Source organism: Muntiacus reevesi, chromosome 3, assembly GCF_963930625.1.
Source record: "Muntiacus reevesi chromosome 3, mMunRee1.1, whole genome shotgun sequence".
In the NCBI taxonomy this organism is placed as follows: Eukaryota; Metazoa; Chordata; class Mammalia; order Artiodactyla; family Cervidae; genus Muntiacus; species Muntiacus reevesi.
In genome coordinates, this window is record NC_089251.1 from 250,769,855 (window position 1) to 250,783,501 (window position 13,647).

General features: G+C 43.2%; 1 protein-coding gene across 1 annotated transcript in view; it reads right to left on the minus strand.

The window, feature by feature from the left end:
• Positions 1-13,647, minus strand: part of PDE11A (phosphodiesterase 11A) — a 426,109-nt gene that overhangs the window by 75,279 nt on the left and 337,183 nt on the right. Inside the window, exon 13 of the mRNA XM_065929000.1 lies at positions 3,276-3,385. Coding sequence (XP_065785072.1) covers positions 3,276-3,385 — 110 coding nt within the window. The remainder of the gene's footprint in view (positions 1-3,275; positions 3,386-13,647) is intronic.

The following is a 13,647-nucleotide window of genomic DNA, read 5'->3' on the forward strand; positions in this document are numbered from 1 at the left end:
AAGTGGCAGGACGGTAGGGTGCTCCAGGAAGACACAGTGACGATGGTGCCATTGGCCTGAGAGAAGGGTACCCTAAAATACTCATAATAACAAAACACAGGCCAGGAGCTCAAACATAAGGAACTGTCAGACCCTATAGTCAAAGTGTATTATACAGTTTACACTTCAGCAGGCCCCAGGGACGCTATTGTCAGTACAACATCAAACCAAGGTATGTAAAAGCCGTGTTTTATAATAATCCGTAAAAGATCGCACTTGTTTAAGAAAGCAGGAAACTTAACTGAAAAGCAATTATTAAAATAGTTAAAGCCTCATCCATTCACACATTTATCATTCATTCACTCAGCAAACATTCCCTGTGGGTTTATCACGCTCTTGAGACTTGTACACATCATAGGTACTGAAGGAGAAGGGGAGAAACACCTGTTAATCAGCAACTAATGTGGTGTGAGATGTGCAATTTTGAAAAAGCATAGCCAGGGCATGATGTGGGCACAGAAGATTGATGCAGGGAAGGTCATCAGGGATGGAATCTGGGGGGGGGGTGGGTGGAGTTTTCAGAGGAGGCTGGGGGAAAGAAGAAGGGCATTCTGGGCTGGGGAAACAGCAGACCATGAGCAGAGAAAACAGAACTAGCTGGACCCTATCGAGCACTTTAAGTAACCCCTTGTGTCTGAACCTGGATGCATAGGTGAGGGTGGGGTGGCAAGTGTGAGTGCTGTGCTGGAGAATCGGGCAGGAGCTGGATTGAAAAAGGCATTACGGGCTAAATGAAGGAATTTGAACATTATCCTGAGAGTCACAAGAGGCCAGTGAATGTCTTTTAAGTAGGGGAGCAATCCGATCAGATTTGTGAATTAAAAAAGAATATTCTGGAGCTCCAAGGTAGGGAAGACTGGAGGAGGAGAGTTGGGCTGTGGGTTGTAGGAATCTGAGGGATGCAGAGAAGCAGTGGTTACTGTAAGAATGCAGAGATGTCAACTCCGAGGAGATCTGAGTGACTTGTGGACGTCTGGTGGTGCCATTCATTGGGATGGAGAATAATAGGGAAAGGATGGGGTGTAGAGATAAAGATTGGGGTTGTGGTGATGATGAGACTTCAGATAGGAGGAGCTCTTCAAGCAGCTGGAAGAAGTGTAGAAATTAGTAGAGAATTATGGTCCATAGGTATGGGTTTGGGGCCGATCAGCAGGTGGCCCAGCATGAAAAGTAAAGCAGAGCAGAAGAGGAGAGAACGTGTGTAGTGAAGGCTGGGGCAGGAGGAGCAAGTTGAGAAGAAAGGCTAGAAAGGTGGGTGAAGTTGTCTCTCTCCCAGACAAAGGAAGAAAGAGAGCTCTTTGGAGGAGAGCATCACAAACAGTGTCATGGCAAGAAGGATCAAGAAAGAAGGACCAGAAGAGTGTCCTGTGGCTTTGGGAAAAGGGGTCATTGGTGGCGTTACTGAGGGCTGCTCCCCTGGTGGGCAGGCCTGGAAGCTGTGTGGGAGGGAAGTGAAGACAAGGGACAGATGACTTTCCAAGAAGACTGGCTGGAAAGGAAAGAGGAGAAATGGAGCGGAAGCTTGAGGGAGAAGCAGGGATGGAGGTGGGTTTTTCAAGATGGGGAGAACTGTTCATATTAATAGGATGGGAGATACAGGGCAGAGAGAGGAAGATGGATGGAGCCAGGTCCTGGAGGAGGGAGGGAGGAAGGGATCCAACGCTGAGGTGGAAGGATTAGCCTCAGACACGAGGAGGGACAGCCTTTTCACAGAGATAGGAGGGAAGGAGGAAAGGATGGGGCCAGACAGATAAGTTCGTTCATGGCAGGGGAGGAAATTGAGGGAGTTCTCGATTGATGGCCTCAATTTTCTCAGTGAAGGGGGAGGCAAGCTGCATGGGGGGAGGTGGTGGAATAGAAGGTGGTTTAGGAGGAGGAATATTTGGTATCTATAACTGCTGATCAGAATGGGGCACGGAGCTGGCTAGGGACCCAGAGAGCCTGGTGAGGAGTGCTGAGCCCCTAGCCGAGTTGGGAGAATACCTATTGGGTATGCCTCAGGCTCACAGCTGTGACACTTTCTCCCAAAGCCTTTAAAAGTCTGGACAGAAGAGCAAGAAGCTGAATTGTTAGATTGAGCCAGAGCTGAGTTTTTGCAGAGTCGCTGTCACAGAAAGGTAAGAGGGTCTGGAAATTACACGACACGGAAAAGTGCAGGTTGAAGTGATGGGCTTCTGCATTCAGGATGGATAGAGGGCACACAGTCGATATTTATCTGCTAGATCAGGAGCAAACAAAAAGGCCCAGGGCTCCAAGGCCTTAGAATGTAGGTGTTACAGGGAAAAAAGTGGTGAGCCGAAAGGTACCTGTTGACACACCGTGGGTCTCTGGGATTTCAGATCATAGAAGAAGACCTGCTCCGGGGGCTTGGAAACTGGTCACCTGAAAGCTAGTCTTACCTCTTTGTTGAAGATTCCTTAGTCTCTCCATCCCCAAACGTTTTTCTCTTGAGCCTCTGAAGTCTCATATCATGTTGTTTGCAGACAGGTAGTAAAAAGCACGTTAAACTGGAACCTGAACACGAGAGCCAGGAGACCTGGGTCTTGGTCTTATTTCCAGCACCCGTAAGTTCTGTGGCCTCAGCGCCAGGGTGAGCTGCCAAGCAAGGGCCTCCCGGGCCTGTCCTACTTGCTCAGGGACAGACCGCTCTGTCCCTGCACCGCGCACACCTCCACATCCCCTGTGTTGGTGGAGTTGCTTTTCTTGTTTCCCACTTTTCTGCGGGATGAGGCTTGGCAGGGGCAGAGACCCTCTTCCTCCTCCAACGTCACTCCATCTCACTGCAGTTTATACAACACCCAACATCAAAAGAACCTGGAAGAAATTCTACTGGGGAAGGAGGAGATCTTTTGTTTCATAAAATTTCCACTTTTATTTTAATAGTCTCAAAACCAGACTTCCAGGGTAGCAAATCCAAGAAACCTATGATCCCCTGAAGGCAAACATTCAGAGAGGGGAAAAAAAAAATAGGCCCTTTAAAAATCTGAGCTTTGTTATCCGACTGAGGTCAACAGAGACAGACCAAATCAACAAGCATGACATGAAGGGCAAATTTGCAATTAAAAGAGGAATAAGGAATTATAAAGATGGATGAGCCTCGTGACATCCGCGCTCAGGCCTGCGTGGCCTTGGCCTCAGACGCCAGAAATTAATGCTTTACTCCTTAGCGCGCGCGTCACCTTTGGCTCTGAACAGAAAGGCAAATGCATTAAAATAACAACAATTAGAACACTTACTTAGCTTGGAAGGCATTGTTGGTTCCCCTGTGGTCGAGGTCATGACACAGGCATCCCACAATCACCGCTAAAATTTCCACCTCGGTCAGAATCTCTTGAAACCCGGCGGTCTGGGAAGATGGGAAAATGGCCACAGTCACTGCTTGGGGCAGGGAGGAAGGCTGAGGCTCGTCTGCTGAGCGGCCATCAGCTCTGTTCATACCCACATCATTTAAGGGAATGATTAACTGCCACCCCTTCGACTAGTGAGTTGGGTGGTGGGCTGCACAGCCCAGGGGCCCCGTGGTGATGAATTAGCTGGCAGGTGGCCCGCGCTGGCTGGCACTCCAGGACAGAGCTCAGACTATTTTGTTTTCTTTTTAGAGAAGAAGCTGTGCTGTCTAGATAGTGACCGTCTGGCAAAGGCTTGGAGCAAAATGTGTTTTGTGATTCGATGTTTCAAAACGCTGAGCATCTAGGGGTAGGGAGAGAGAGGGGATGAGTTTAGAACTGAGTGATGTAGCCACCAGATGCCATTTAAATGAAAGTAGGCAAGAGAAAATGCCTTAAAACATAAGTGTGTGTGTGTGTTTGTCTATTAGAAAAAGCAACTTAGAAGTACTCAAATTGTTATATGATAATATTCTAGAAGTTATCTTATAAATACCTTAATTCACATTAGTTTGGAGGACAGGTGGAATTTCAGATAAGCAGTGCCCATCTTGAAAACTAGAATTCGGCAGAGGATCAGGCGATCCAGACATTGGATCAGGTGGGGAATCCATTACATGCGACTCTTTTCCTCATGATCCTCCGGTAGCTTGCTTGTGAAATGCATGGGTGTGGTGTGATATCTTTGGGAAGCAGGGTGATGAACTACATAACCAAGAGAAGCAGTGCTCTGATTCCCGCTGGCCTTTCATTAGTTTAGAAGAGAAAGTGAACTTATAGAAATGCAGGGCTATGCATTTGCTTGATCTAAGGCCTTTTTGCCTCCCCCCTCCCCTTTAACTTGTAAGCCTCCCCTTTCAGTACTCATTAAAATCTTTATCAGAGGGCAGGAGAAGGGGAAAGGGAGAGTTCACACTGCTTCCCTTTTCATGTGCGCTTTGTCTCCACATCTAGGATCACTAGCTAATATCTGTGAGACAGTTCTCTTATAGCAACAAACACTTTGTTTTTTAGTTAATTATGTTTTTATTGCAGAAATAACTGAATGATAAAGTTTCTGTGTCGACAATTTTATTTTAAAAGATTTCTACACATAATTTCATCTACATATAATTTCATAATACATATAATTTCATCTGCATAGTAAATAGGAATGTTTATAAACTATTTGGGCAGGATTAAGTAATCCATATCTAAGCAGTGTGTGTCCGTCATTTTAAAATTCAGAGCTGGCTGTTGGTTTTAAGTTAATTTTACTTTATTGAAGGCATTATTTGCAATAGTTTTTAAAAATTCAATTGTAGTTAGAAACTTAGAACCGAAACCAATAGTCCCTCATCCTTCCCTTATCCTGATTCCGAAAGGCAAGCACTTTCCATTTTCTTTTTTTGTCTAATTTGGTAGGTAATTTTGTCTAATTTTCCTCCATGTTACTGTATAGTAGGTGCATGTCAGTAGCCCTTGGTTATTCAGGGGTTTCCCATGTGACTACAGTCCTTCCTGTGTGACAGACACCATCCTAAGAGAACCATAATCATTTAACATACTTCTCCATCTTTGGCTACAAAGAATGTAATTAATATGATTTCGGTATTGACCATTTGGTGATGTCCGTGTGTAAAGTCGTCTCTTGTGTTATTGCAAAAGGATATTTGCTGTGACTAGTGCATTCTTTTGGCAGAATTCAGTTAACCTTTGCCCTGGTTCATTTTGTTCTCCAAGGCCAAACTTGCCTGTTACTCCAGGTATATCTTGACTTCCTACTTTTGCATAAACAAAGAAAAGCAGAGACATTACTCTGCCAACAAAGGCTATAGTTAAGGCTATGGTCTTCCCAGTGGTCACATATGGTTGTGAGAAGGCAGAATGCCAAAGAATTGATGCCTTCAAACTGTGGTGCTGGAGAAGACTCCTCAAAGTACCCTGGACAGCAAGAAGATTAAACCAGTCAATTTTAAGGGAGAGCAACCCTGAATATGCACTGGAAGGACTGATGCTGAAGCTGAAGCTCCAGTATTTTGGTCATCTGATGTGAACAGACAACTCATTGGAAAAGTCCCTGATGCTGGGAAAGATTGAGGGCAGGAGAAGAGGGTGTCAGATGATGAGATGGCTGGATGGCATCACCGAGGCATGAACATGAACTTGTGCAAACTCCAGGAGACAGTGAGGGACAGGGAGGCCTGGCAACTTCCTTCTTGTAACAGGCAGGAACTATTACTGTCTGCCAGTTAAGGTGAGGAAACCGAGGCACAAAGAAACGTAAGTGCCCCGGGTCTCAAAGTGCCTACCTGATGATCAATCTGTAAATATTATCCACTCAGTATCCAATGATTACATCCTTTGTTATGTAGATGTTTAGCTTCCTGGAGTTAAGATTTCTTTCAACATCTAAGTGAACTTACATCCTACACAACTCTGAACAGTCACACCTTTGACAGGTCCCTTCCTGTCCTGGGGTTCCCTGCTTTGGCCCAGCGCTGATATTTGCCCTGGATTCTCTTGTCTGCTGCCAGCGTCCCCCTCCTGGGGCTGGTTTCCTGTCTCCTACCTCCCACATCTCCCTCTTGCCTCGTTTTCTCTATGTTTGCAGGAACATATCTGCCAGTAGCTTCTTCAGAAAGGATGTTAATACTTCTTTAACACTGAGAAAGTTGATTTTTTTTTTTTGAGGCTTTGCACAACTGAAATGTCTTTAATCTATTCTCCTACTCAATCATTGGCTTGCCTAACAATTCTAGGTTGCAACATTTTCACTCAGAATTTTGAAGGACAGCTCTATTGTTTCCTAACTTCCAAAGTTGCCTTAGCGAAGCATAAATCATTCTTTTTTTTTTAATTTTTTTATTTTTTTATATATTTTTTATTTTTCAGTGGGTTTTGTCATACATTGATATGAATCAGCCATAGAGTTACACGAATTCCCCATCCCGGTCCCCCATCCCACCTCCCTCTCCATCCGATTCCTCTGGGTCTTCCCAGCCCAACAGGCCCGAGCACTTGTCTCATGCCTCCCACCTGGGCTGGTGGTCTGTTTCACCACAGATAATATACATGCTGTTCTTTTGAAACATCCCACCCTCCCCTTCTCCCACAGAGTTCAAAAGTCTGTTCTGTACTTCTGCATCTCTTCTTCTGCCCTGCATATAGGGCCATCGTTACCATCTTTCTAAATTCCATATATATGTGTTAGTATACTGTAATGTTCTTTATCTTTCTGGCTCACCTCACTCTGTATAATGGGCTCCAGTTTCATCCATCTCATTAGAACTGATTTAAATGAATTCTTTTTAACAGCTGAGTAATATTCCATGGTGTATATGTACCACAGCTTCCTTATCCATTCATCTGCTGATGGGCATCTAGGTTGCTTCCACGTCCTGGCTATTATAAACAGTGCTGTGATGAACATTGGGGTGCACGAGTCTCTTTCAGATCTGGATTCCTCAGTGTGTATGCCCAGAAGTGGGATTGCTGGGTCATATGGTAGTTCTATTTCCAGTTTTTTAAGAAATCTCCACACTGTTTTCCATAGTGGCTGTACTAGTTTGCATTCCCACCAACGCAATACACCACATTAACAAATTGAAAGATAAAAACCATATGATTATCTCAATAGATGCAGAGAAAGCCTTTGACAAAATTCAACACTCATTTATGATTAAAACTCTCCAGAAAGCAGGAATAGAAGGAACATACCTCAACATAATAAAAGCTATATATGACAAACCCACAGCTAGCATCACCCTCAATGGTGAAAAATTGAAAGCATTTCCTCTGAAATCAGGAACAAGACAAGGATGCCCACTCTCACCACTACTATTCAACATAGTGTTGGAAGTTTCGGCCACAGCAATCAGAGCAGAAAAAGAAGTAAAAGGAATCCAGATAGGAAAAGAAGAAGTGAAACTCTCGCTGTTTGCAGATGACATGATCCTCTACATAGAAAACCCTAAAGACTCTTCCAGAAAATTACTAGAGCTAATCAATGAATATAGTAAAGTTGCAGGATATAAAATTAACACACAGAAATCCCTTGCATTCCTATATACTAACAATGAAAAAACAGAAAGAGAAATTAAGGAAACAATACCATTCACCATTGCAACAAAAAGAATAAAATACTTAGGAGTATATCTACCTAAAGAAACAAAAGACCCATACACAGAAAACTATAAAACATTGATGAAAGAAATCAAAGAGGACACAAACAGATGGAGAAACATACTGTGTTCATGGATTGGAAGAATCAATATTGTCAAAATGGCTATTCTACCCAAAGCAATCTATAGATTCAATGCAATCCCTATCAAGCTACCAACGGTATTTTTCACAGAACTAGAACAAATAATTTCACAATTTGTATGGAAATACAAAAAACCTCGAATAGCCAAAGTAATCTTGGGAAAGAAGAATGGAACTGGAGGAATCAACCTGCCTGACTTCAGACTCTACTACAAAGCCACAGTCATCAAGACAGTATGGTACTGGCACAAAGACAGAAATATAGATCAATGGAACAGAATAGAAAGCCCAGAGATAAACCCACGAACCTATGAACACCTTATCTTTGACAAAGGAGGCAAGGATATACAATGGAAAAAAGACAATCTCTTTAACAAGTGGTGCTGGGAAAACTGGTCAACCACTTGTAAAAGAATGAAACTAGAACACTTTCTAACACCATACACAAAAATAAACTCAAAATGGATTAAAGATCTAAATGTAAGACCAGAAACTATAAAACTCCTAGAGGAGAACATAGGCAAAACACTCTCTGACATAAATCACAGCAAGATCTTCTATGACCCACCTCCCAGAATATTGGAAATAAAAGCAAAAATAAACAAATGGGACCTAATGAAAATTAAAAGCTTTTGCACAACAAAGGAAACTATAAGTAAGGTGAAAAGACAGCCCTCAGATTGGGAGAAAATAATAGCAAATGAGGAAACAGACAAAGGATTAATCTCAAAAATATACAAGCAACTCCTGAAGTTCAATTCCAGAAAAATAAATGACCCAATCAAAAAATGGGCCAAAGAACTAAACAGACATTTCTCCAAAGAAGACATACAGATGGCTAACAAACACATGGAAAGATGCTCCACATCACTCATTATAAGAGAAATGCAAATCAAAACCACAATGAGGTACCATTACACGCCAATCAGGATGGCTGCTATCCAAAAGTCTACAAGCAATAAATGCATAAATCATTCTTGTTCCTAATCCTTTGAATGGTACTTGATTTTCTCTCTTCTAGAAGCTTCTCTCTACGCCTGGGGTTTGCCAATTTCACAAAAATCTTCTTTGGTCTGGGACTTTCCCTCATCATTGCTTGGTAAACCTTTTCCATGTGAAGGGTCATTTTCTTCAGCACAATGATCTTGTCATCTTTTTTTTTTTCCCCCTTAATAATTTCAACTTCATTATTTTTTCTGTCCTATTTGAATGGCACTCCAATTGGTTTGACATTGGACTTCTTATATTCATTTCCTTATTTTCCATTTCTTCTTTCCCATTGCTCATATTGACTTTTCTCCTCTTACTGTCCGGGGTAATAACATTTTAAATTTACAAGCATTTTCCTGTCTGCTGCTCCTTTTTTTTTTTTTTTGCTGCTCCTTTTGTAACATCATACTGTTCTCCTTACATGGATGCATTATGGTCTCTTCTCTTCTGAAGTTATTAATTATAATTCCTTTGAAATTGTCTTCTGCTCCCTGAATTGCCTATTTCTTCTCAACTGCTTATCTCTGTGTTTGGCGGTTTCCTCAAATGCCTGATACCCCTGCTAGTCTACTTACTCATGGGAGTATACATCCACTACACACCCATGCATGCAGGTGGTGTCTATACATGGCTGATCTCATCACTGGTGAGCACATGGCCAGTTGGTCCGGCCGTAGACCCCCACATGCCAGTGTAGGTACTCTAAACTCTTCCTCTGGATTTTCCAATCTCTTGCTCGGAAGTAGCATAAATACAGGTGTTGGAATTCTGAGAAAAGGGTATGTGGCTTCTCACTCTCGTGATGGAGACTTTCACTTCATTCTCTTACTTTCAAGGTGCGACTCACCTAACTTTTCTTTTACCGGTGTCCCCAAGTCTGGGGCTCAGTCTCTCTGGCAAATACTCGGGCTTCCTGCATAGACAAGGGGAAGAGTAGTTCTTGGACTATGGGGGGAGGGGATGGAAATTTGGGGGATCAGTGTTTTCATCGTCCCTCACTCCCACTCACCCCATTTTTGTGGTATCTGGTCCTTCCAGTGCCTGAGCTTTGACAGCTTCTAGGTGAGTACTGCTTTGCATGTGTACCCCTTCCCTACCCTCTCATGCTGAAGGCATTTGGGTCGGACCGTCCTTTTCTTTGTTAATCTACAAATCATCCTCCCTCCATGAAAACAGTGGAATTTGTGTCCATTTCTTACACTCCTTGTTATTTTAGGGGTGTTTTTTGAAAGGAGAAAGGGATGCAAGTGTCTTTCTCTGTCATCTTGAAACTGTAAGACAGTTTCATTGGGTTTGGATCTTGCTAATACTAAGTAAATCCTGAAAGTCTATCAAGCATGAAATAATTATACAATGTATTCTGGAAATCAGTGCTGTAAGCACAATGAAGATGCACTGAAATTTAGAGAGATTGTTGCCTGTGAAAATGCTACTGTTTAGAACGAGCTGATGAATTGGAACAGTAAGAATAGGGATGGGATAATGTCAACATAAGATAATTCAACTAGAAATTTAATTAGAAGATAAAATCCAATGCCATGTAATAGACTCAAGTTCAAAATCCGGAATCATTTTTAAGCTATCAGTTATCACCCATTACTATGATGGAATATACTTTAATGTCTTACACAGTCGACTACCCTGCCCCCTTCTTGGAAATCCAGCATTTAGCTCTTAAACTATTTGGATCATGGATATTTTTGATAATTTAATAAAAACCATGGACCTTCCCAGAAATTATTCTATAACTTCATGGTGTTCAAAGGCCATGGAGCCCATCTCCAGGTCCTGCCAATAAAGAATCCCTGAAGTGCAGCACAGACACATGAAGCACATTTACCTCTCTTGGCTGTGATACCTGAGTTACTGAAGCAGCACCTATCTCTTGACTGTGATTTAAAGCTGCCTGGTAAATGGTTTCTGAGGCTCGTCAGGCCTGAGATGTGTCCACCTGCCACTAAGTGTCCATTTGCCCCTCCCCCACCCCATCCATCTTCTTTCTAGTCCTATCCATCCTGACCTACACTTGACACGCATTGGGGAGGAAAAGTCAACTGCCTGCTGAAGACAATATACTTTCAAAGGAAAACAGAGTGGCAGCAGGAAGTACATTTTAATGTGTTTCTCCTATGCTTAATTCTATTTTTATTTTCAAATAAAATGATATGTTTGCTGCTACTGATCCTGTAACTACCTGTTACCCAATAATGGGTTTTATTGACCATTATTTTACTCTACACTGTCACCTGTATTCCCTCATGGCCCATATCAGAAATGTAAAGCAGGGAATATCATATATCTAAGTAAAAGGATAACCACGGCATACAGAGTTAGCGTCCATGGCACCCTCTCCAGAAAAGCCTGTCACTACCCTCTGAGCAGGTCTCCTGTCACAGTCCTCTGCTGGGTTAAACGTATGCTGGGATAACTCTGTCCCCAGCCACTGGAGCCTATAATCACTGGAACTCCAGAGGACCCAAACAGTAAAACTGAGGTGAAGTGTTTCTTAAACTAGCCAGTGATTTCCTACCATTCAGTCAACATAAAATTCAAACCAGTGAGGATATGCCACCATGTCAAAGCTGATCCTGTATGGTAGTCAGAGGAACATAGGAACACGATGGCCAGAGAAAAATTGACAGTTGCTTTTTGACTCTGGGGCTTTACGGGTGGCTCAGTGGTAAAGAGTCTGCCTGCAATGCAGGAGACCCAGGTTTGATCCTTGGGTCAGGAAGACCCCCTGGAGAAGGGAATGACAATCCACTCCAGTATTCTTGTCTGGAGAATTTCATGGACAGAAGAGCCAAGTGGGCTGCAGTTCATGGGGTCACAAAGAATCAGACACAACTGAGCGAATAACACCTGTGGCTTTAGAATCCAGAAGTATAAAAAACAACAGCCATAATAACATTAGATGGTGCTATAGAGGCTTCACTCACTTAACAAAAATATTCAGTTCTTAGTGAGCTTCCCCAGTAACTCAGATGGTAAAGAATCCATCTGCAGTGTAGGAGATCTGGACTCGATCCTTGGATCAGGAAGATCCCTTGGAGAAGGGAATGGCTACCTACTCCAGTATTCTTGCCTGGAGAATTCTCCATGGAAAGAGGAGCCTGGTGGGCTACAGTCCATGGGGTCGCAGAGTCAGACACAGCTGAGCGACCAACCCTGCTACTGCTGCTGCTGAGTCATTTCAGTCGTGTCCGACTCTGTGCGACCCCATGGGCTGCAGCCCACCAGGCTCCGCCGTCCCTGGGATTCTCCAGGCAAAAACACTGGAGTGGGCTGCCATTTTCTTCTCCAATGCATGAAAGTGAAAAGTGAAAGTGAAGTTGCTCAGTTGTGTTTGACTTTTAGCAACCCCATGGACTGCAGCCCACCAGGTTCCTCCATCCGTGGGATTCTCCAGGCAACAGTACTTGAGTGGGGTGTCATTGTCTTCTCCAACCAACCCTAGTGTGTGTTAAGTAATTGATCTATCTGAGAAGAGAGGCTTGGGATAATACTGACAACAGATATCACTTCTGTAGCATTTAGTATGTGCCAGGCACTGTTCTAAACCCTCAAGTACCCATCTAATCCTTACAAGTCTAATCTTTACAAGAATTCTCTGAAGGAGAAACTGTTCTGATCTCTCCCACTTTACAGATGAAGATCTCGAAGCACCAGACTACACCACTGGAATGAAACGGAGACAGGATTAGACTCTAGGCAACCTGACTCCCGAGTCTGTGTCCTCACACACTGTGCAGCCCAGCCACTAAGGTGAAAGTATGTGCAGTTGTGCAGCTTTTTAAGAGAATGTGATAACAGAACGATGGCAGGGTATTAAGGAATCACTTGGAGTGTGCTTCAGTCCACCACGAAGGTTATTCTTTATCTTTTGTTTCTGGCCACACCATGCAGCTTGGGGGCTCTCAGGTCCCCAGTCAGCGACTGAACCTGAGCCAAAGGCAGTGAAAGCCCAGAATCCTAATCTCTAGGTCACCAGGGGACTTTCAACAATGGATGTTTATTCTTGAATTGTAAGAGGTTAATACTGCAGAGCCACTGGACATCTTCAGCCAAACACAGCTCTGGTGCATCAAGATGTGGCTAATAATACATAGTGATTTAAGATGAGGTTTAGAAAGAAAAGAAAGATACAATGGTTTGTGTACAACAATCCAACTTTACAAAATGTCTTAATACATTCATAGAAAAAGACTGTCAGGATGTACCTCAAAATGTTACCAGTAGTTGGATCATACGTGACTTTAGATTTTTTCCTTTGTGCTGCAAATTTCCTTAAAGAATGTTTATTCATTAGAATATATATACATTATGTATGCCTAGGGCTTCCCTGATAGCTCAGTTGGTAAAGAATCTGCCTGCAATGCAGGAGACCCCGGTTCTATTCCTGGGTCGGGAAGATCCACTGGGGAAGGGATAGGCTACCCACTCCAGAATTTGTATGTGTAAGTCCTTTTCTGTTTTAGAAATAAGCCCATGTCTTATCAACCTGTCCTAGCTTGGAATAAAATAGTGACATCCTAAAAAGTGTCCGTTCATTCATTCATTGAGCAATGTTGATTCAACATGTACTCCTTTGCAGGCTAGAACAGAGCCTTGAAGAAGACAGGCATGTCTGGCCCTTGTCGTGTGTATAGTCTGGTCATGCCGCGTGCCCACCAGAACAATGCCCCTTTTCTAGTGAGAAACTATTAATATCACAATACTGGTGGCAATCTGTGGAAGAAAGCAATGGAGAAAGTGGCTAGCCACTCCTGCTTTGTTTCTGGAGATGGTGTGTCGTGGTCTGCACGACCCTTGTCACCTATGCAGCCGCAGTGCGGGAATCTGAGAAAGTGATGCCAGAACTCAGCTGTGAGAGGTACTGAATGATGAGAAATTTCCCAAGTTCATCCTATTGATTCTGAGATCTGGCAGGTGATGGACTAAGAGGGAGGGAATCCAGTGATGTGCTGGAAATTCCTAATAGTCCCGG